Raw genomic sequence first — 25,496 nt, forward strand, 5'->3', positions numbered from 1 at the left:
ACCGTCAGTGGTTCACTGGATTTATTTTTTTGGACCTCATGACATTGCCTGGACCTAGCCAAAAAGTAGTTATGCACATAACCCCAGGCTAGCCCAGCAAGCTGTTTCCCCCTGTTGCTAGTGTTTGTGCTAAGCTAACTGGCTGCTGGCAGTAGCTGCATGTTTAGTGCACAGACATGAGAGTGGTATCATCTTCTCATCTAACTCAGCATCAAAGCAAAAGTGCTGCATATCCTAAAATGTGTGCATTACAGTCATACTTACATTTACATTTATACTTTTTGCTGCATACGACTTTGCTTTCTTTCTGTAACAGATTTTAGTTTCTTCTTTTCTTTTTACAAAATGAACAGAACCCAGTGAAAAAGAGCTCTCTACTCTCTCTGTATGCTTATGTGTACACATAGAACACAGAACACTCAATCAAGATGCATCATTACTTTAATGGCGACACTGTGCATTACAGCGTGTTATTACTTTACATATAAATTATTTATTACAAAGCTTTAACAGAAAATTACACTTCTCTATTTACAACTACTAAAGTCTGTGGCCAGGTGACATCAGGCCTGCACTCCCCAGTTTTGGGTTTTAGTGCAGGTCATCATTAGCTGGCCAACCTGAAAGTTGAACCCTGACCCCCCGGGACACAGGTGAGGCAAACTGGTGTAGAAGTCTTGAGCCTGGAGTAACTGATCAACAACACTTGAAAAAACACTCAGAAATGATTCAAATAAGACAGATATGTCATAAAAAAATAAATACTATTTCATTTTGTGCGTGTGAGCAGCCATACTGTGAATAAAATAACAGAGCAGATGAGACAAAGCAGGAGGGAAGTGGAGGGTAAAAAGCAAACAGACATTACAGTTCCTCTGACGGCCTCAATGACTTCCCTCACGTTGCCTTGGGCCCACCCTGGGGTCTCTGAAGTGGCTCGTTAAGCTCAGGAACATCGACTCAATTACCCTGGGCAAACATGCCACTACCACTCGGGTGTTGTGTTGGTTGGCTGGTTGGTTGGTTGGTTCTGTCCGTCCCTTGGCCATCCTACTCCCCCCTAAACCGAGCCCCCCAGACCCCTGCTGCGCAGCACCGCAGCATGTGAGCCCTCTGTGCTCCGAGTGATAGAGTCAAGCTGTTCCTGCTGAGCGGAGGTCAGGGTCCTTCAGTCAGCACCTCGGCTCTGAATAGAGCACACAGGAATCCCCCATCCCTCCCTAACCAGAGATGAAACTCAGCTCTCTCCTCCAGCCCAGGTCCAAATAAACCTGGTAGCTCTCTTTCTCTTTCCCTCTCTCCATCTCCTGGCACGCTGTCACTCGCCTCATCGAAATCATTAATCAGACTGGGCAGATTAGACTTCAAATAAAAATAAACTACAACCACCAACCTCCTCTTAGTTCCCCCAAATTCACCCACCTTTATTGACAGTCCTCCTCCTCCTCTATCTAATAAAGCCAAGATGTCCAGTATAGGCAGCTGCATGAATATTTGAGCACTTTGGCAAACTCTGGGGGTCTATTACTGCTTTACTGATATAAACAACTTGCCTTATCTTCGATTGTGATGACTCTTGAGGCCTAACCGGCCATCCATGTAAATACACAACAGATAACCCTTATCAGTTTGGCACCAATAAAGCCAGTCTGCTTTCCAGCTTCATCCAAAAACACATTTCTTTTATAGGGATTAAAGGGATTAAATGTGCCACCTGAATGTATTCAGGCTTATGTTTTATCCAGCGACTAATTTATCCTGCACTCCACTCTTGGCTCAGGAAAAAGGGGGGAATTGGAGGGTAATAGTGCCACCTTCGGGTGAGGCTGAGTAGTACAGCTGTAATAGACCTCTCACAGTACTCTTATCAATAGATAGGGTTGCTCTGTGCCTGGGCTATGGCATCCACACAGCTTTTGACAGCACATGTTTGTAGCCCCACTGCAATCCTTCATGAATTGGGATGGTGAGGGGCATGGAAGGAAGAGAAAGGGGTTCGGAGTATGTTGGACTCTGCCTGGCCCTGAACAAGCCGGGGCTCCCTGGCCCAGGTCCTTCCTGGCTGACTGACAGGCTGCCTGCCGACTGTTTGTGTGTGTCCATGGGAAATGGGGCGGTGTCGCTGCGGCGACGGCTCTGGGGCCATCCATCAGTGTCATTGTGGGGGTGGAGGTGTGGGGGGTGTATGGTATGTGTCACCTCCAAGACTAATGGACAGGAAGTACAGCCAGAGAAACAACAATATTTGTAGAATATATATTCAGAAAAACGTTAAGGCTCTCTCCACATTTCTCGTATGGTTTCAACAAAACCCTGAGTGCGGGTCTTAATCCTGATTGATGAGCCTGTTTATGTAAAAGAAGCTCACTCTGCGGCCGAGGCTCTCACTAACCTGATCTGTAGCCATGTGCTTTCAAAGCATACACACAACATGTATGTATGTGGGATAATCATAGTCTTAATTATGATATGACATGTCAGTGACACTAACCTGGGCAGCCAGTGATTACTTCCATGACCGGCCTAAGATGAGACTTACTGCACAGTCTCTTACTCTCTTACTGCACTCTCTGTGAAACTGGAGGCATTTCAAGGCCACATTAGAGAGAGAGAGAGAGAGAGACAAGGAGAGAGAGCAGGATAAACCCAGATTAAAATCTTTCTACTTCTTTCACTGAGGGACCCTGTGTGCTCACTAGAGTTCAGAGACCGAGGCGCTTAACCTCAGCAGCCAGTGACTGTGGCATCCAAGCCAGAGCGCTTCGTGATGTTGATCTTGACCACCTCCTCGGCACAGGTTGGGTGGATGCCTACTGTCTGCAACAGGTGGGAATATGTTGCCCCACACCTGAGACACACACAGAGAGGTCATTCAAGTTGCTATTACTCAGTCTCTCTATTACTCTGTCTTATGACTGACAAGTGTATAAGTCATCTACTATCCTCTAATAACTCCAGCAATTTCTTCTGAATTTGTGCTATCAATCATTTTGTAAGAGCATGTTTGTTCTCCATATGGGGTGTATCTTATTTTGAAACAAAAGCTTGTGTCTGCTAAAGACCTGAGAAAGGACCCAGCTACAAATTGTATCAGTGATGTGTTGTTAATTAAGGCAGTCCATCATTTATACAATGGATTATAAACCATGATCCATTAGACTTCACCTTACTTGCAACTCAACCAGTTGTCAAGTGTACTAAATCTAAATATATTTTTTTCAAATAAAATTGACAAAACAAAGTCATTTTACAATCCCACATTTTGTGACACACAATAGCAGATCACAACTTATTGCTGTATCATGTATGTGACATATTAATGTTTGAAGAAATCAACTGAAAAGGATTGCTAAATACATGCATGAGTCCTGAGTGTAGGAAGACTAATTGGAAGAATATTTTGTTTTGTACATCTTGTTGACTTTGAGACTGAAACACGTCAACTCAACAACATAATTGTTTGGATGGTTGTTCCATAGAACATATATGCAGCGAGGATTTATTAAACTTACTGGAAGCCCATAGCAAAGCCCTGTGTGACTTCTCCAGCATTCGGACCAGTGAAATGCAGACCCAGGATCCTCTGATCTCCAGCCCTCTCACAAACCACCTGAGGAGGTAAAAAACACAGAAGTGGCCACAGATGAAGTCAGAGTTTGGCAGGATTATCTAATAGTCAAACCATTCAGAATATTTCATTTCCAGAGTCAGTCCCTCTTAAAATGTTCCTCAAGCAGGAGTCTGAATCCCACCAACCTGCTGCAGGAGGCAACGCTCTTTACTGCTCCTGTCCTTCAATTAAATGCATGCACACTTCAGTGCGTCTCACACAAACATAGTACAAAAAACGTCATTATATGGTGTATATAAATGCCAACAAAATCTGCTTAAAAATACCCAAAAAACCTCACAGTAGGTCTGCAGTTCAACCCTACCTTTATGTAACACTGGCTGGCGTCACGCTCTGCAACAGTGAATTCCAGAGGCTTGTAGAAAGCATGGTAGACCTACACAGACATAAACACAGGACAAGTCATATAAACTGAAAAATTATATAGTATGTATTGTTGTTTTATTTTGTGTTCTGCCTACAACCAATCAGGGCTTCACAGTGAATTTAATAGCCTCTTGTGGATCCAGCAAAGCTTACTAATGTGCAAACAAAAGAGTTTCCAGCAGTGATGATGATCTCTGCTTGTGTACATTTTCTACAGTGACACATACACTCCAGCTATAAATAATAGCTAACAGAGTAAAAGGAGGGTAAACAAAACTGCTTCCAGACAATACAACAAAAACAAATATGCCTACTGAGAGAACTGAATTATGAAAACAGAGGCGCTTCACTTAAAGAGCATTGTAGTGCATTATAAGCATATTAACAGCTTATCAATTAGAGATACAAATAATTAAAAAAAAAAAAAAAGATTAATTTAATATCAGGTCAGAGCCCCATATCTTAAACACTGTATTATGTGTTTAATTACCACCACATACTGATTGTAATCATTCACTAAAAATGCAATTGCAACACCTGGTTCTTCCACACAGTTACATACAGTTATCTGTATAAAAGCTGTATCTAAATCTCAGTGCTCGCTCATTATGCTGAGGGATTTCTAAGTCCTTACTGAGACGTGTGTGTAGTGCATTTTATTCTATGGGCAAACGTGCCGACACAAGTTGTGAGGGCCATGCAGCTGTCGGGGGCTGGTGCTACAGCTCCTCCTCAGATCTCAGCGCGCCTGTCATCACCCCATACACACCTCAATCAGGCCTCCTGCTCGCCTGTCAGTCACAGCCGGGAGCCCCACCTCGCCGGCTAAACCATTTATCTACAGCCTTGTGCAGGTGTTGGCTAGCATCTTGTACACCAAGCAGGTAGAATATAGAGCTGCTCGTTTTTGCATTGTGTGTGTGTCTCAGTGTGTGTTTAGGGTTTATGGGGCATAAAAAGTGCAATTTCTACATTAGAAACACAAATCCATTGTTTCATTAATTTCACAAAAATGTGAAGACGTTTATGGACCACTAACTTACAAAGAACCATTGCACACAAAAATATTATTTCAGTTTTGAACTCCATATTTCAAAATTAAAGTCACATTTTTCACCAAAACACTGCTGTTTACATTGTAATGCATTAACTGCATTAACCAAACAAAACGCATGTCATTTTATCATATGCTATGTTTGAGGCATTTCACAACATTGTGGGTACTTGAGTGCTAACTAACACTGCCAAGTTAATGTGACCATTCATCGAGCATAATAAAAAAATAAATTAAAAAAAAAAAATCACACATATTTTTTACCACTATATTTCCTATATAGAGTAAATTTTTTCCAAGTCATTGAGAAAAACTACCAAAGACTTTCTGATGTTTTTACTGTATTTTAGATTGAAATGTGGACTTATGAAAGGTTTTTTTTCCAAAATACTACAAATAAATTCTGGAAATGTTTAGTTTAGGGTTAGGATTATAGGGTTATCTGCTTATAACAGTATTATAACAACACATTTGTCACATCTGTGTTACCTCTATGCCATCTTTTCCATGTCTCTTCTCGGCCTCCTCCTCAGACAGACCTACACAACCGTATTCGAGAGGGGTGAACACTGTGGTAGGCACCTGTCACATAAACACACACAGAAATATAAACTCAAATCCATTCTGGACAATATTTAGGTTTGAATATCTAATAACTCCGGTGATTACAGAACTGCCATGTCTGTATAAGTAAGGGATACTTCTGCTTTTCATTTCAATTACAAGGAGAAGCACCAAATGTATCATATAGAAATAATGACATATCTCAACCTTATTTAATATGAAAACTGTATCAAACATCTGTTTGATACAAAAATCCCCCAACTCTTACTATATGTAGGATGCAAACCTGAAGGAAGGGAGACTCAGCACAAGTCTCCATTAAGACTTGCAGAAAGATGAATTTCAGTATATATACGATGATGAAGATTGATGATATTGTGGAAAATGCTTGTATGCTTATGCTATGACTCAATCTGAAGAGAGGTTGGAGGTGCAGTCAGATGGGGGTGTGGGTACAAACCACAAGCACCAGAAATTATTATATTGTTTTTTGAATCAAATGAAGCATGAAACAACAGACTCAAAAGGCCACAAAGATACAAGCTGTAGAAAGATGGAGGGAAATAACCAGCCTTTCAGTGCTTGTATGTGTGTGTGTGTGTGTGTGTGTGTGTGTGTCTTACATTGTCGTAGTTCATCAGCTCAGTGCTCTGACCAGCTAGTCTGCGGGCGAGAAGTTTTCCTGCTTTAATGGCTGTTGGGGTCAATTCAGGACAACCCTTAAAAAAAAAAAAAAAAAAAAAAAAAAAAAAAAAAAAAAAGACAGAAAATTGAATTTACTGTGAACACATGCAATCCAGGTTTGTTCTTGAAGCCGCAAATCATTTTTAAACATTTTTAACAAGCTTTGTTTTCCAGGGGTTTGAACCATTAGCTCAGGCATTTTCACTCTTAAAATGAGCTCATTCTCTTTTAAGCGTACATAGTGCAGAAACAGTGTAAATACAAACACAGAGACTTGGTGAACCATTAGTCAGTAACTGACACAAGTAGCAGGTGTTAAACAAACCACCTAACACACTTCAAAAATCTCAGCCTCTGTGTTTTTGACTGTATTGTTCTGGATGCCTGCCAAAACAGACAAATACATAGTAATGGGGACGCACACAGACACACACACACAACTGAATGGTGCAGGAAACAGTAGGGCTGCAGGGCAATTCTACAGGCATGACTAAAACCTGTTAAATTATCACTGCACATCCTGTTGTCCAAAACATCCACCTCTGCATGTATGTGGATGTGTGCTCTGGTATTCCAGTAACTGTTATTATCGTCATTATAATGCATTTCTTGGCACTTGTTTCTGATAAAAAATCAAAAAAAAAAAACAAATCACTGGACAAACTGTGAGATATCAACCACCCTGGTTTTAAAAGAAAAGGAAAAAAAGCCGCCCTGCTGCTGTGAAAAGCTGACAGACAGATTGGAATGATGCACTACTCATCAAAGCGAGCTGTCAATCAAAAAGACACTCAGTGAGTGTGTGCGTGTCATGAGGCCTGGGAGGCAGGAAGGAAGCACACAGCTGGTCGTGGAGAAAAAACAACACTGACATTACATTCAGCAGGTATAACTAGTATTAACATGGCTGGTTCAGCTTTGAACACACAGTGCCAGTGGTTATATAAAGATGGGCTGGAACAGCTTCACTTAGTATTCAAGTACTTACCGGTGGATATGTTTTTTATATGTGCAAAAATAAAAGTCCTAATTTTAAGTTAATAATCAATTTATTTCAAAACTTATGTTTAGTTTTGTGGTGCATGTGGTGGAAAAAAGTCACCTTAACTCAGTTTACCTGTATATCCATTTTAATTCTGACTCAATATCTGAAGTCTTATCTAGACCCTATCCATGAAACATACTAGAAATGTTAATAACAGTAATCTATAGTATGGACCTATATCTGGTGGTTGCAATCTTTTAAGCAAAAATATAATTGGTTTCTATATTGTTTTTTTTAACCTTGTGATGATTATCAGTTGGAGCTTAGTATGTTTACAACTTCATCATGACTCAAGTGTCTACAAGCCAACTAGTGGTGTAACAAAACCACTATCTGCATTTGTTTATTTCATAAAAACATCTGTAAGCAGATTTATACTGGAAGTGGGACAGGCCCACACCAGATGCAGTTAGAAATCGTATGTCAAAGTTGTTCCACTGACATTTAAACTCCTCACATGTATATGTAATTGAGCAGCTCACAAAATATACAAAATTAGGTAATGTTTTCACTATGTAACTATACCATTTAATAATAAAGCATGATTTGTATTTGAACCTTACCTCCAAAAAAAGTAAATCTAAACTAAATAAAAGTCTAAATAAAAGCTGAGAATCATTACTGGTCTGGTCGGAGATGAATATTGGAAACAGAATGGGAGGTTTTAACATCGGACAAATACAAGTCAGCCTTGCACTGGGCCATACTACACAATGTTTTGTGTATAGAATGGGAGGGGGCCCAGCTGTAAGTAAAGTTGGTCTGAAATGTCTTTGATTGTAAAATGAGAAAGCTATTGAATCTAAGGCCACAATAGCTCATATGGGATTTACTGTATAATTTTAGAAGCTCACATGAAAATAATATTAGTCAAAATGTCTTGGCCATTACTACGCACTTTTCTGCTGTTAAGTTGCACGAGGTGTCGCATCATGAGGTGGATCATCAGTCCAGCTTTATCCTGCACTGCCTGAGTGAAGACTGATATGAAGTCACTGAGAATGAACCTTGCTCAAGTTAAAAGATTTAAAAAAATCTGCAACTCTGAGTTTTAACTTGTAACCTTTTTGTTTACATTTTAGCAAAACTGCATGATAAAAATTCATGTTGCTATTGCTATATGCAGTTCCTGTTCATAGAAGATGAAGAAGGTCTGAATCTGATGATTATAAGATATAAGGAGTGCCTTGTCCGATGATTTCTAAATGGAATTATGGACATTGGAGATCCTGTCTTCGAGAGTCTCGCTACATGTAGCACGAAGTCTGTGTGTTTTGAATTGACGTATGACTCAGTGAGAACAAGTGGTGTGATGTTTCAGGTAAAGTAAGGAAAACAAACAGGGTAAAAAATTTGGATTCCATTCATACGTGTTTAGAGTGCATTATATATGTTCATGTCTGAAGAATATATTCGTGTTAGTTTACAATCCTTGATTTGAGTTTCCTCTCTCAGAGATGACAGACTTCTGGGCGAGCTGTTCAAACTATGAAAAGCATTTACAGTAACCGTGATGGGTGTGGACTTCCAGGAACTTCGGCAAAGTGTTGATTTTTACAGTCTAATTTAAGACTAATAATTACGTAGAGTGTTTTTCCATTCACGACCGTTATCAGGGGTGTTTCTGCTGTCAGTGTGGCATCTGTTGATAATGCCTACCTCACCGATGTCACCGAAAGCATAGATGTTTGGCACTGAGGTGGATTCGTCAGCACCCAAAACTATTTTCCCCGTCTCATTGTTGAGTTGCATGCCGACCTTGTCGAGGCCCAGGGCTTTGGTTTCAGGGGCTCTACCTGAGGTCAATGGAAGAAAACAACACAAGGAAAATACTACATTACAACTGTGAAGAGAGGCGTGGTGGAGGAGACAGACGCTCTGTACAGTGTTCATAACACATTCTGCTTTGCTTTGAAGACATGTCCTGCAATGCCCCATCCCACACTGAAAATTGAATTACAGGAGTTATCAAAAAGCTAGATACTATGGAGAGGGAGTTTATCTGTAAAGTGTTCATAACACCTACCACAGCATGGAGCTCGAACACTAAGAGCGAGGAATAACTAAAACAATAAGATTGTCTTAAACCAATAGGATGTTTTTTCTCCCGGATTCACCTCCAGGGGCAACAATCTGCAATAAATTATCCCATGAAACTCTGCTCCTATCAAACAATAAAAAATTGATGGCTTGCATGATGAGGTGTTCCACCCTGACAAAAAAAAAAAAAAACCTAGGAAGAAAAAAACGCTTTCATTTATTTAGCAACAAGACTAAGAGTGTAAAGCCATGCCAGCAGCTCTGTGAAGCTGTATGTAGGTACAGTGCTGCTTTGAGCTAAATACTGACATCAGCATGCTAACATAGCCCCAATGACAATGCTGATGCTGAACAGGAATAATGTTTACAATGGTATCATCTTAACATTTCAGCTTGTTAGTATTCTTTTAGCATTTGCCAATTAGCACCAAGCACAAAACTGAGTGCAGACTAATAGAGATGTCAATAATTCTGCAGATATGTGGTCAGGAACCAAATTACTTGGCAAATCCAAATTATGAACTGCTGGTGGCACTAGATGAAAAGTCAGTTGACAAAAGTCATTAGGAGTCACACTCTAGGGACCTTTAATATCTGTAGCAAATTTAATGGAAAAGCATTTCAGAGTTTTAGAGATATTTCAGTCTGACGATGCCATCCCTGGAGCCATGCCACCAGCTTGGAGAAAATGTCAAATATTTACCAGTACCATCCTCTTAAATGTGAGGATTACCTGCTTTTCCCAGTTGTGTATCATTGTAAACTGAATACCTCAATTAACTAAAAACATCTTAAAACACCATCAATGTTGGCCCTTAAAAGACAGATAATGGTCAAACACAAATTTAGAACTCTTAAACTAGGAAACAATAACATCTGGCCAGCTGAGAGGGAGCCCTCGATAAGAGGAGAAACTGATGAGCAGCTGGGAATCCATATCCCATCAACCCCAGGGAACACATCGAGGTGCGATCTTTGACACTTCCTGGGAGATGGTTGACTGATGCTGTCGACACTGAGTCTCCATGGTGATGGGAGCATGAACCACTCGCTCCCCCGCCCTCTCCACAGCTCCTCATAACCTGCCTGGGTAGCATAATAAACACCCGGCCCTGAGGTACCCATGTAGATGCTATCGGACAGCAAAAATAACAAACCCCCAAGACCCCTTTTTCCTGGCTGGAGCCAAAGAACAACGTGCTCCCCCTCTTCTCAGACCAGGGGGCTACAGGGACCTGTCTAGTAAACCACAGCATGGGTGGCTGAATGGGATAGAGAGCACAGAGGAGGACAGAGGGCAAGTCCGGCGGTCCTGACCAATTCCCAAAAGCAGGACTTCTATTGCCACAACACTGAAATAGTCTACACATAAAAGTTATTCTGCAGTTGGTGTAGTTTCTAGTGAATTATAGTAAAGTTTAAGTATTCTACATTTAGCTATGTTCCTATTTCGTATTTCCATTTTTACACTCATTCACTTATTTCAGGTCAGGAATACATTAAGAATATGAGACTGAAGTGAAGTATTGTGGGCAATACTGCCAAAGATTTAATCTTTACTTTAACCCCTTATTTGCATTCATGAGAATATATTAATGATTTATCAATGGTTTATAACACACTGCAATTTAGTTGGAAGCGGATTACATTAAACATTAACTGATGTATATGTAAAAAAAAAAATGCAATTTCCTCCTGTGAAACATCTGTAACTGGTGTATAAATAGTAGAAATCAGTGAATTATAATATATACAGCTATATTCATATAAAACATGTATTTATTTGTTCATATATGTACTACACTATATAAATACTTTAGCTTTACCTTCCTGGACAACTAAGCAAACTTTATTTGCTGGTGAAGGCCATGAGATGCAGCTGGAATCCTGGAAGAAATTTAGTAAGTGGATCTTGAGTCTTTTGGGGTTTTTTTTTGTTAAACTGCTACTTTTCAGGTTTAGAGTAATCAACTAGTTTTGCTTTGCACTCTTGTAACACTGTAAGACAGTGCAAGACCCACAAAGGACCTTTAATGATATTTTTTTTTACACATTCTTTGCCATAACCTGGTACCTATATCACAATGTAACTCCACCATCCAATAAATTCAGGTGTGTTATACTGTTAGCATTGGTAACAAGCCAATAGCCTAGATTATCAATTTAAATATGATTAAAGCATCAGATTACCTGTTTATACACCAATCATTCATGAGAAAAGATATAATTGATGACAAATACATCACAGTGTGTTCTAAACAATTTCTTACGTGTTCATGCATAACTATAAATCCTCTAAGTGGGTGGGGGTTGGGGGCTTAAAATAAAGTGTTTCATTAGTCTGAGGTTCAATGGAATTAGTGTCCATAATGGTCTACTTCCTGCTAAGGGTTTCCCTGCCTGACAGCGGCTGCAGCTGAAACACTAAATTCTGCTATAAAAATATTGAATTTCAGCATTGGGTTCTGTAGAAATATCAGTATTGGCCTATAAAAATCTATATTAGTATAATCTGACTGGTAAGTATAAACTTGCTCTATACACATCAGGCATTCCTGTCTGTAGCTCAACTCAGTGCTGTACTGTGGCTAAGACCACAGCTCCATTGTATGGTGAGGGCACAACAACAGTGAGCTGGCTGATAAGGGACACACACACACACACACACACACACACACACACACACACGGTCCAAAAGATAGGCCAATCGGAACAAAGCCTGTTGTGACATTAAGAGGAAGCCTCGAGACTGCTAGGCTAATTAGCCACAACAAACTTCCATGAGCTGAAATGAGAGCTGGACGCTTATCTGATCAATCAAATGAACAAAGACAAAAGGGAGAGCAACATGAGGGGGGGGCTGTTATTCTTGGGGGAACAGAACGTACAGGATGCCAAAAAGTGATTAGGTGGTTCTATTTCAGTTTTTATGATGCAAATCGATTAAGAACTCACTAACTGTACAAAAGTTATTGTATTGTCTGTGTCTAATAAGATGTCAAGGAAATGGGAAATGAATAGACAGTTTGGTGTTTTTTAGTCACCACTGTTCCACACTGTGTCCACACATCCCATGCGTGGACACAGTGATGGGATCCTACACGAACACATCATTTTAAGCTGAAATTAGACCAGTTTATTTATTTCAGGAGAGATTTCTGTATTTGTGTTTCTGTATGATAAACTCATTTGTTTGAAGTTCAGAGCTTAGCAACATTTGAATTGAAGATTTGATGATAATCATGGGAGTGTTCACCCCGACATTTTATTCTTGAAGCAGATAGTTTTTTTTTACCATTAATTCTTAATAAATAACATCTAAAGATGTTTTTTTCCAAACAATGATTTCACTGATGCGTATTTAGTGATGGATATTTAAAGTTATCGAGACTAAAAGATTAATGGGCCTTGCTGGCTCCCAAAAACCATCTTTGTAATATGGATAGTATATTTTTGATAGTTTCAAAACATTATTTCCCAATTCCACTGCAATATAGTGTTTGCAAACCAAAGAGTAATATAGAAAGACTTACAGCCAGAAGAGCAACACAACATCAGTAAGCTGAACTGAAAAAGGCAAATGCTCTTTAAAAACTACGAAATGTTTTTAAATGACATTCTTGAGTACTGTAAGGCAAAGTGAGGAGGAAGACTAATGTGTCCACTGTCCGCATGCAGACAGGAAGTGTGGAAATGTTCTGTTTCCTGGTGTGTTTCTGGACACACCTGGACAGGGGAGCGGCCATGAGGCCAGGAAGGAGCAGGGGAAAGGTGGAGGGAGACAGGGCTGGGGAGAAGGATGTAGCAGACAGTGGTGATACTGTCCCCCGGTCCCCTCTGGCCTTTAATAACTCCGCAGAGGCCTGGGACCCTGCCTGGCCCCTAGTGTAAGGTCACAGTAAAGGGAAGTGGCCTTGTACTCATAACTCCTGCATGCACACATCAAAGAGCAGAGGCCGAGTTGTTACTGGTTCTCACTGAACTGTATGGGAACAAAAGCTGTCAGGGATATACATGTAGCAAAGGTTTGGGTAGTAGCACTAACAGAGGAAATTGCTTCTGGTATTTGACAATTTCTGGAAGCCCTTTAATGAGTAAGACTAGTTTGATATAAGGTGATGGAAGTTAAAGTTGTGGTGATAGGATGAAAACTACAATGATATAAGAGTTTGGTGCACTGTGAATTGGGATCTTTTGGGACTCCCAAAAAGTGCTTGGCTGAGAACTCTCACTCTAATGAACATAGGAAACATAAGGGATGCAGCAACTCACGCATGTCATGACAGATGCCTAGTGATACATGCACTCAATGCAAATATCATCCTCACCAACAGTCTCATGCTGAGACGATGTGGGAATTTAGCCATGGGTGGGAGGAACAAACGTCATCTCAGCTGCAGGGTCACGCACATCCTCATCACTGTCACACGCATAGAGCCAAAGGACCCTCTTTCCCTCTCACACACACACACACACACACACACACACACACACAAATAAAGCAAAAAACCTGGTAGTCAGATTTTCGGAAGCACCGCGTCGTCTTTGAAAGCACTCAAAACAAATAAACCGACGGCTGTGGCTCTGACGGATGTTCCCTTCATTGTTACTCACACTGCTGGTGGAACAGCAGAGGTGGAATGATAGAACAGAGACTGGATAGCTGAGAAAGAGGAGGCAGAGAGCTGGTGGTAATGGCAGGCAGAGGGCTGCGGGCAGGGATGGCAGTGACAGATGCAGGGTGGGTTTCCGCAGGACTGGCATGGGCAGGAAGGAGCAAAGAGGGAGAACAAAGAGGGGAATGCAGTGACCCTGTGCCTGGGTGCATCCTGCCCTGTGCTGCCCCTCTCCAACCACAGAGCCAGCAGTGGGTGATTAACACTTCCCCTGGCCATTCCCATCACTCAGGCTTTATTACTTTGTTTTCAGCCTTGATTCTTTTGCTATCTGCTGACACTGCACTCTATTGGGGATGACAATGAAATTGATGGAGGCAGGGAGAACAGTCACACCAGTGGTTTAAATTAGACATATATTGTTACATCAGAGGGAAACAATACAGGTGATGGTTTACACACAATCTCTCGGTTTTAAAAATAGGGGATAAAAGGTTGTTTCCTGCACTGTACTGTGAACTGCATTCACTGTCAATTTAACAATTTTCATACTTCATACTTTTAATATCTGGTCGCAAGATGGCTAAATCATGTCTTGAGTCAATCAAAATCATGGCCAGAGACCAGAGTCAATCAAAACATCAGCATATCAGTCAAGTGTTATAAAAAATAACAAAAAATAAAAATTTCCTTTAAAAGCAGTGTTTATAGTGTTATAATCAAGGTGTGAGGCTATGCAGGAAATGAAACCTGATTTTTCTTTACAGTCATATATCAAGTCAAGATTCACAACATTCAAGTCCAGGTCAAGTCTCAAGCCCTCATTTTTGTGACATTAGTCTTAGGCTTTCATATCTGTTGTCCATAACCAACACAATGAGCTGCAACCCCTTTAGAGATGTTGTTTTCTATTTGAACTTCATTTTGCTTCTATAACACACTCTACATTATCACACAGATTCAGGTTTGTTTTGAATTTTAAATATTTTCCCTAAGAAGTGACACACAAACACACACACACACACACACACACACACACACACACACACACACGCGCAGTGACACACATAGACTCACCAACTGCCCATAACACAGAGTCGTAGGTGTCTTTGTGCTCGCTGCCTGTCTGGGTGTCCGTCCAGGTCACCTGCAAGGCTCCTGAGGAGAGCTTGTCCACTCTCTTTGGGGCACACTTCCATGCAAACTTAGTCCCATACGTCTCCATGTAGTCTGTCACTAGACCTGCTATTTGCTGCATAAACAAAAAGAGAAAACCCACCTTCAAACATGATGAAATCACAATCATGACTTCAAGATAATGCAGACTGTAGTACAGGGAGCAATACCTGATCAAACCCCCGGAGGGCGATGCTGCGAACCATCACTGTGGTGTCCAAGCCGATGCCTGTGAGGAACCCCGCACACTCCAGAGCTACATCTGAGCAACACCAGGTTGAGGATTACAGTGCTTTTTTCTTCATGTGCATGTACAGATGCACCTGATGTTTGGCCATAACACATTAAGACTGACATTCTTGCACCAAGTAGGTGTCTTAAAAAAGAATAAGGAAACCACAGTCACACAGTATCTTAAGATAATGGTTAAATTTGTGTTGGAAAAATTACATAATGTTTATTTTATCATGGTTTACTACATGACGGGCACATAATGCATCTTACACTGGAAACATCTGATGTGTCAATTTAGAACTGCAGATATGGCACCCTGACTTTGAAACAAGTGGTGAGAGTTATTCAGAATAACAATTTAAAACTGGTCTGGTGTAAATGTTACTTTTTATTAAGCTAATAATTGTTAACAGCTTAACTTTTTCTCAACTGATTACCAGGGGACTTATACAGTGGCTCCATTTAAAAGCTCTCTGGCAGACAAAGGATACAGCTGGCTCCAACCACAAGTCTGCAAAACACAAATAAAGAGAAGCTCTTAACTGAACTAATAATACAATAAAAATACATTTCATCGTTTGTGCACACTTTGGCCAAATAAAACAACACAAGTCTTAAGTTGAAAATGTTTACTTTAAATCCTAGAATTAGAGAGGTGATGAATCACAGAACTTCATAACCTGAGAGGGAAGTGAAGAGGTGTGAAGGAAATGTAGAAGAAGGGGACAGTATGTGTGTATGTGTGCGCACTTGGAGTGTATGTACGTGTGGTCCAGGTGAATCACACATCTAATCCGGCACTGAGATCTGTGTGCTGAGGAGGGCTAATTGCTAGCATTTAGCCTAATCCCTACAGATGGGTTGTGCCATGTTCAGGGCCACACATCAGTCTGCTGAGTGACGCTAGTCACCCGCATGGATGAGGCCCCTCTCTTCCTTGTTTTTACCACTTCAGCTCAAACCTCCTTCCCTTTAGGTCTGCTCCACCTGACAGCTTCGGGTGCCTGCGGCACATCCCACCCTTGTCCATGCTAACACTAACCACTAAAAGCCCCAATGCCCATTTTCCCCACATCTGTGTAATGCACAGCTGCACTTAGCACGTATTGTGAGGTGGCTTAAAGAAGATTAGGTTAAGAGCTTTAGCCTGATTCTACACTTTCATCACTGAGATACTGTGTCCTAAACCTGCTTCTTAACCATTGTGTCTGATTGTATTTTACACTGGTTTGGAGTCTGTACAACTGCAGTACATATTTCAACTTAAAGATGACACTGATAAGGACCTTTCCAACCTCACTGACCCTGTTCCTCAATGGTGACGTTTACGTGAAGGCCAAATTCAAGAATAGAAAGAAACCTAGTAAAATGTTGCCCTCACTATCTTTATGCATTTACTCAATGAGTGGAACGTGTATTCTGTTCACTAGCCAGCTATAGGATGAGAACATGGGACAAATCTAGCAAAGACTAAAGACAAATCAGCAGAACTCAAATTATTAATTGCATGAGCTGGTTACCGGAAGTCATGTACATATGAGAATTTAAATAATATTATTTCCATCATATGTACCACACATACTTAAATTATGTTACATAAAATATGAAAGTATAAACTCTTACGGTGGCCTCAGGGAAATATAATGTTTGACAGTCTAATTGTTTGATTTTTAAGTGTAAAAAAGTGTCAATTCTATATATATATATATATATAAATATAAATATAAATATAAATATAAGTATAGTTATAGTTACTAAAAACTAAAATCCTGTTTTTGATATCTGAATACACATTAACCACATGCATGGACTGTCATATATATATATATATATGACAGTCTAACTCTGGACTTTCATCTGAGGTAACAAACTGGACGGGGAGCCACACAACAAACAGAAACATTATAAAACACTTGAGGCTTGGCTACTGATAGTGGAGTGGTAGCATGTGGTTTGAAGCTCAAGCCAAGACTTCACTGAATCCACAAGCCCTGTGGAAAGAGGTTTTCTGCTGATCGTCTGTGGCTGCTTGTTAACCTTGGGTAGTTCTTCAGAAGCCTCGACAATGATAAGACAAACACTTGACTTGGATACTCCTCCTGTGTGTCTGTCTAAAACGTGGGTAGATTTTGTTGCAAGTAAAGGCTTGATGCGAGTCCAACTTGGACATGTTTATGAGAATGTTGCTTACACTCCCTGAAAGCATTTCACTTTAGATACATGGGGCACAAATATTAAAAGTCGCTGATTTGGTATTGAGAGTTTCCAAAGCTACATGGACAGCATGACAATGAAAAAAAGGACAGCTTGAACCAGCCATTAAACCATCCTGTATATAGTAAATGAGTGTGTTACATTAATTTTTGGTTGGAGACAACAAATTCATTCAACATGCATGTTAGCAATATTTCAAATGTCTGTGCTAAAATACTAACACTCCAAAGATCCATTTTTAAATTTTAATGTCAAAATATTTTCCTGTTCCAGTTTCATTTTTGTCTGAGTAATAAAGCCTCTGTAGTGCCATTTAGACCATTCGAGACAATATCACAAATAATCTAAAAAAAAAAAAAAAGGGCAAAAACATTTTAAAAAGGGCCTCATGCTGTATTATTCAGCTAATACTAATCACTGATGCAATTAAACCAACTGCAGCATATGCAATTATTTATCTGAAAGATAAATATAAATAACACTGGCCTTATTAAGAATTTCAAAAAGAGAATTCATTTATAGTAGAGTGTGATGTTGCATGTAATGATAATGTTGTAATCTATGTAATATGCTAGGTGGATTCAGTAGAAAGATTTATTTTGTCAGGTGCACATCAACACTTGTGGTGTTATAGTTTCCTGCTTCTACTTCCTGCTCTTCCTAAAGTCTAATTCATGTATTTTTATGATTAAATATTTTGCAATATAGAATTCATACACTTCAGTGTTTTCCAGTTACTCTAAAAAAGTGTAATGTAAATTTACTGATATTTTATGTTTTGAACTATTTTCATGCATTAATTAATTAGGAAAGAGTTTCATCATGCCAAGAGTGGGACTCTTTGGTGGCTTGTAATGCTAGGGTGTACTGCTGAAACCATGCTGGCTGGTGTGTGACATTTTGTGACTTTGCTCATGGTATTACACAGGTACAGAAAGCATGTATGTTGCTTTGTGTGACTGCTTTGTTTCTTTACTGCGTAGCAATACGTGTGTTTATGCATGACTACTATGTTTTATTAATGGTATTAGAACATGGAATTTTATGTATTTTTACTGAGAATTTTGTGTATCTTTTTTTTAATGTTAGTGTGAATATTAGGCTCTCTTCCCTGTTTTTGCTCTGGACTTTTTCCTGGAAAAGGCACAAAGAGCATTCATACAACAGAGACCCTGTTGCTTTATTTCTCTACAGTTTCAGGGAAGTTATATTGATGCATGTGTCTGTGGTGCGGTGTTTATCCAATATACAAAACAAATGAGAGTTAGACCCACAACACAAACCCTCTTACTGCCCCATCTCATTCAAGTACTGGCCTGTCCTTCGACCAGTATCAGAGTTATGTTGGCACGTGCTCAGTGCTTTCTCCCAATAACATTATGATGGCAGCCAGCTCTGGGCTTTGGCCCTGGGGCCAAATCTGTCATTTCCATGTGTGTGTGCTCCAAGGCCCATTAGACACCCATCACTCGCTCGGACCCCCCTCTCACTCTAGCCCTACCGACAGAGACAGCCTTTTCGGACCTCACCTGCACAGCTGACAGCTCTGCAGCACAACAACAACTTCAGCTCTGGCTAGTGTGTGTGGTGTCTTACCCTTATAGAGGAAGCTAATGCTAACCCACAGCTAACCTTTACAGCCTGCGGCGAGGAAGAGGACTCCACTAAGCATCACTCGCTTAGATCAAAGGACTTCCTGAACTCAAGTGTTCTCTCCGAGTGGATAATTCTGCTTCCTATACAAAGGTGTTTTGTTGAATGGGTGAATGCAACAGTGGTAATTGAGGATGGTTACAGTGCACTTACATTGATTTGTTGACTATAAATGATTCTGTATTGCCTCCAAGTGGTCAAAAGGCAGAATAGCCTCTATATTGACATAACACACATTTTAGATTAAATGTTTCAGAGGAACCGATGATCCTCAACAAGACAGAAAAAAACTAAAGTGCTGCATATCAATTGTAAAAAATATGCAGCACTACTTATCAGCCAAAACAATTAAAAGCTACATTTGAAAAGGAATGTAATTAAAAATAATTAAAACTCCATGCCCCAGGTGAAGATAGCCTGGATACATATGAAGCTTGAATATCAGAATAATTACTTCCGCTTATCTGTCTCCATGAAGCAAACAACCACCGCAGCCTAGGTATACCACAACCACCAGTCACCGTCTGCACATTGTGCCAAGAGGAAACATCAGGGAAAGACCAATTAACCAGGTGATGACAGGAGCTAAATGGCTGGATTAAAGGGCTTGTTCTGTAAAGGTCAGGATGCATGCTGCTAATCTGAATCATGAGGCGAGGACAGGCTGACAGGAAGGGAGAAAAACAAACTGCATGTCACTGATGAGTGATTACAGTGCGTGACAGTGGGATATGTTGTGTCAGTGAGCAAGGTAGCATGGAGGGTAGAGCAAAGCATTAATACTGCAAAGGTTAGAGGCTCTGTTTCCCTTGTAGCTCTTTGTATAGACAACGACGGCAGCAATCCTACACATACTGTACTGAGATGTATATGCTCAAGGGTGATGTCACTATTTTGGAAAAGTCCTCATATAAAAATATCTTAACTCTTTTGGAGTAATGGAAAAGTGTGTGAGATTGCATTTCGACAACCACCACAGATTCTAAACAGACACGGAGTGCACTGACTGGTTGAGATTGAATTAATATAACAGTTACATACAACAGTATGTGTATAAGCTGGTGGGAGGATGGTTTAGAAAAGAAAGCGTCCTCACGTTTTTCCAGGTGATTTTTTCAGCCAGAATATGTCATCACTGGTGATGCCATGCTCCATCGCTCCAGGGATCTGGATAAGAGTTAAAGCAGTTAACAGAAGCATCAACCTATCAATCAGCTATCAACAGATCTATCAATAACAGTTTTCTCACTAAAACATACTATCTTTGGTGTGTTAAGGCTTGTCTGCTGCTGTAGGGTATATCTCTCTCTCTCTCTCTCTCTCACACTTGTTTGTACCAGATAACCAACCAACCAAACAACACACACTGGAAGAGACGGAGGGAAACATCTGAGAGAAATGATAATAATAACCATACTTACATTTGTGGGGTACTTAGGCCGCCCACCTGTGGCGATCACGATGTTCTTGGCAGTGAGGATCGTCTGTATGAGAGAGGAGGGAAATGTGAGGTAAAAGTCTTTGTTCATATCCTTCAAAAAACAAGGAAATGTCAAATGAAAGCAAGTGGTCTCCACAGTATTCTGCATTCAGGTGATGATGGAAAGGCTCTGAAATCACTGAAACAAGTGGCCACACTCTCAGTATGTATGAAGGTGTCCATACACAGTAATGTAGGATCCCAAAGTTGACTGAATTTAGATTTTGCACTTCAATTTAATAATTTAGTAAAATAAGGAGAAATAAGCATATACAACTTATTTAAATGTGAAGTAAATGTTTTAATGTGACCTCTTTTCCTGCTTTGGTTAGTCCTTTAACAGTGTGTTCATCCAGAAGACTTCCTTTAATGTTCAGATACTTCACCTTCCTGCAAAACAGAAAACAAACAGGTTGCTCCTGGTGGTGCATTAATCTACAGTAGTGCAGATCACGTACAGTAACTGTTGCAGATTTACTAATAACCCTCAATCATCACTTCTCTCACTTATTTTCTAAATATTCTCACCACATATTCTCTACACTTTGTCTTTTTTAATCTGCTGAAATGCAAGCTAACTCATGCAAAAGAGAAAAATAGACCAACAAAACCATGATTTAGTTGCACAGAAAAGAGGCTGGACTGTAGAAGATAATGTATTATTTGTAACCTGTTATGTTTTATATGTGTTATTACATTGAGAAAACCACAAAACCCTTTACAGTCAATGTTTTAGTGTACAGGAGCTGACAGTGAAAGGTAAGGTACAGCAGAATTTGCATTTTAATTATAATGTATTTCTATATGTGATTTTAATATGAAACACATTTTGAATTTGGTTTAAACTCAATTAAATTCAACATAAAACAAACTGCACTTTTGACATGTAGAAATTGTAATTTGAAAACACTGAACTAAAATCTATATTCTGAAGTTGAATTTAATATATCCCATTTAATCTCAAACCACCTCATAAAATTTAAACTGTAAATTTCACATTTTATTTTAAAATAACTTAAAAAATACCCTTTGAATTCATTAGTCAGTAAGAACAAATTCTTAACTCAACGTCATTGTTAAGTATAACTCACAGCAAGACTTTATTGCTGGCAGGAAAATCTAACTTAATCATTAATAATAAAAACTAAAACATTCATATAATCATATATTATTATATATAACATTTGTAATTAATACACTTGTGTGAAATGACTGCTTGACACTGTGGTCAACAGTGCCTCTCCTATGGTCTGAAAACACAGCCTCTAAACATTCTGAATCCAGGTAAATGATCTCATTGGGCTGAAAATATTTTAGGTTAAACTTGGGCTCATTCAGAGAGACGTTAACACCTGTTTGCCTTCCAGGCAGTCACTCAATCAACATGCGGTCGCTAACTATGACTCCTTCAGCTGTGCACCAGCAGAAACATACAACCTTCAGCAATATTTCATGCAAACAAAATACACAAGGAGGGAAGAAAAACAGGCTGGATGATCATAAATATTTTTGAGTATCTTATCGAAATTCTGCTCGTATGAAAGTATATGATGGAAAATTATTTTAGAAAATGCAATAGGGAAGAGGAGTGATATGATAAGTGGGTGAGACACTTAATAAATCATATCTGTTGTACAGCTGTGAAAATAACAGCAAGACTATCACGGGACACTAAAATATATAAGTCTGAATAAAGCAAGCGGATCTGGTCTCACTTACTTGTCCTGGAGCTGAACTCTGTGACCCCAGTTCAGAGACCTGACATGGTTTTGAATGGCTTCTGCCATGGTGGCCCTGGAAGACATACCAGAGGTAAAAACATAAACAGACCGGACCCCTGCCTCCTGAACATATTAACACTACACAGAGGAAGCGCTTAAAGATGCTTCATGATGTGCCTGCGATTGTTACGTTGTGTGTGTGTGTGTGTGTGGGCTCATAGGTACAGCTGTATAATGGGACATGAAAAAGGAATGAGAAGCTAAAATATCAGCTTTCAGGATATCCACCATAAAAGCTACACTAAGCTTAAACTGACTCACAAAACCATTAACACACTTTTTTTCCCCAATTTTAGTTTTATGATTTAAATTAACTAATTCGTCTGTCTTTATTCTTAAAAGAACACCCAATCCAATAAATGTAGTGCACAAGGAGAACAGAAAGGACGATTAAAACACTCTGAGTGATGTGATCAGGCTCATCTGCAGGTACACAGAGTTAATTTTCTAACGGTACATAATGACGTCTTACTGCAGTTACATCACTAGATGGTGCTGTTCAGCTACTAATTCTCTGCATTGGTGGCATTTTTGCATGAGGATTACTTATCCCTTCAGCTGATGCAATATTGTGATAGAGTAAGTTGTGCCTGGGTTGGACCTACCAGTCATGTGAGACTGGCCCTGAGATCTGCCAGCCATACTTCTTAGCATCCTTGACCGCAGTGCCCAGAAGAGCTGCCTGGTGCATGAGCTTCTTAGGAATGCAGCCAACATTCACACATGTACCACCGAGACCCCACTTGGTGCCTGTTCGTAAAAGCATTTCCAGAGGATTTAACAACGATGTTTTTAGATCTTCAAACAAATTATATTTATCTAATCAACTGCCACAATTAATTCTATTTGACCTTTTACAGATGGCTCCACATAATCCAAAACAGCAACCTTCTGTCCCAACTGTGCCGCTGTAAATAGAGGATAAATTGCCATGGTATTATTAGACAGAAGTCACTGTGTTGAGCATAGATGCCCAAAATTAAGGAAAACCAGGCAGGTCAAAAGATCTCACCTTCTTTGGAGCAGGAAAGCCCACCTGAACCACCACCAATAACCACCAGGTCGTAGTCATACTTCCCTGTACGAGAATATGGGATAAGAGATTGTGTATATAATAAATATACCTATTACATTTATCTCACATACGTTTTTATTGACCTATCTCCTGTGGGGAAAGTGACACACTACATCATTCAAACATGTGGTAATTTAGTTTGAACTTACTTGGGTGTGATATAACAAAACTGCGTAGCCAGAACAGCACTTAAAGACGCGCTCTTCATTTCATTACACAATACAGCTCACCTTATTTACACTCACACTTATCCTTAGGTAGGTTATCGTGTTACTCTCAACATGTTATTAACATGAAAATGGCTATAGCAAGCAGTGTAAAAAGTGTAGCTACAGTGTCTTCTTTAACTCGGTGCTGTTTGTTCGTCTGCCAACCAAGCAGCCGAGAAACATGCGTCTTCAAATGCCGTGGTCGAGGACACCAGGTGAATTAAATTAAATTAATTAACCAGATAAAACTACCCAGCAGACACTCAGTTACAAGAGCTGCTGGTGTGAAAGTTAGCTGCGTGCTAACGGAAACACCTCCGACTGTGAACCTGACCCCGGTCTGTTCTTCGTAACTACACACAATATTAGAACAACATATTGTTTTACCTGTCAGGTTTCTTGTCAAAACATAAAGACAATTAGTCCTTTTCCACCGGTGTCTGCCCCTACATAACGCAGCCATGTTGTTATTATGAAAGGACCCCGCCCGGGTATGTGGTGGCTAGAGAATTGCCTGAAAAGAAATAGGTAATAAAACCATAGACTGTATATAAAAAGCATACAACCAAATATAAAACCATACACTGTAGACTAAAAAAAAAAATGTGTCGACGAATAATATGGTGTTCAAATCAAATCAAAAAGTTAAAATTTCAATAAATACTTTGGGATAACCCTGATATTGAATGTAAATTTTTATGTGTATGTAGAACATACATGGAAAGGGTCCCGTAAAGACTTCACTTAGTTAACTTGCTAAATATAAGGATATTATGGGACATCCAGGATATAACATTAGAGAGACAAATGGATAAATGTACAAACATAGGCTAATAAGATTGAAAATTATTGTATATATTGATAAAATGTATCAGTATTCCAAAAATAACAGAATTTCATGGAATAAAGCGATGTATCATTTCACTAAATACTTCAGTAAATTGTTTTGTTATAGTAACTTCGATTGTGGCATAAAGCATGTTACAGCATGTCAATTTCTGTGCACAGTAGGAACACTTTACATGTCAAAGCAGGACGCGAAAGCAGGAAAAACACAAGTATAATTAATATTATTTTAATATTAATTTTATCTGACTGTCAGCTGTTAAAATGGTCATATACATCCTACAACAACTATCAATTTGAGTAAAACAGAAATGACTTGATCAAGATAGGAAATGTTGAAGAGGCTTTTGAAGGCATTTTTCCAGTTGCACTCCTCTCTCACTTATTTGCATAAGGATTATTAGAATTGTCACTTGTTGGCTCATATTCATAGTCTAAAAATTCCCAACAGTAAAAACTAAAACATAATTTTGTGTGGCAGATCCTGCACTCTCTTCTTTCACGACTAAAAATATAACCAACTGAAATAAGGCTGCCAAAGATTCAGACCCCTGGGAAAGTGCAAGATTTTGAGAAGCTCAGTGCTGCAGGAGTTAGAGGGAATCTAATGTTTTGTTCAAGGATAATTCAGTGTGGGCCAAGCTTTCAAACACCAAGGTTTAAACCCTGCTCATCAGGTTTACAGTTACTCTGCTTTGTTATGACACTGCGTCACACAGTATATGCTATATCATACTGTACAACACTTTTTTTTCTTAATACAGCAATGGTCTAAGTGTTAAATATCAGGATCGCAAAGCCTCTGAAAACACAGACCAAAACGTCTCT

The 25,496-nt window shown here is 39.6% G+C and overlaps 1 protein-coding gene across 1 annotated transcript; it reads right to left on the reverse strand.

Moving 5' to 3' along the window:
* Positions 1-423: 423 nt before the first annotated feature.
* On the reverse strand, positions 424-24,300 carry txnrd2.2 (thioredoxin reductase 2, tandem duplicate 2). Its single transcript, XM_023397769.2, has 17 exons — positions 24,210-24,300; positions 23,551-23,616; positions 23,390-23,446; positions 23,144-23,288; positions 22,477-22,551; positions 21,069-21,147; positions 20,699-20,761; positions 20,374-20,444; positions 15,902-15,921; positions 15,347-15,438; positions 15,078-15,252; positions 9,004-9,140; positions 6,239-6,334; positions 5,541-5,633; positions 3,936-4,007; positions 3,513-3,610; positions 424-2,848 (listed from the first exon to the last, which is right to left on the reverse strand). The coding sequence occupies exons 1-17, from the start codon at positions 24,283-24,285 to the stop codon at positions 2,719-2,721; spliced, it is 1,545 nt and encodes a 514-aa protein (XP_023253537.2). The 5' UTR covers positions 24,286-24,300; the 3' UTR covers positions 424-2,718.
* Between the last annotated feature and the right edge of the window lie 1,196 nt (positions 24,301-25,496).

The sequence above is a fragment of the Seriola lalandi genome, unplaced genomic scaffold (assembly GCF_002814215.2).
Source record: "Seriola lalandi dorsalis isolate HSWRI2012SDOR001 ecotype SW California unplaced genomic scaffold, Sedor1 jcf7180002054883, whole genome shotgun sequence".
NCBI lineage: Eukaryota > Metazoa > Chordata > Actinopteri > Carangiformes > Carangidae > Seriola > Seriola lalandi.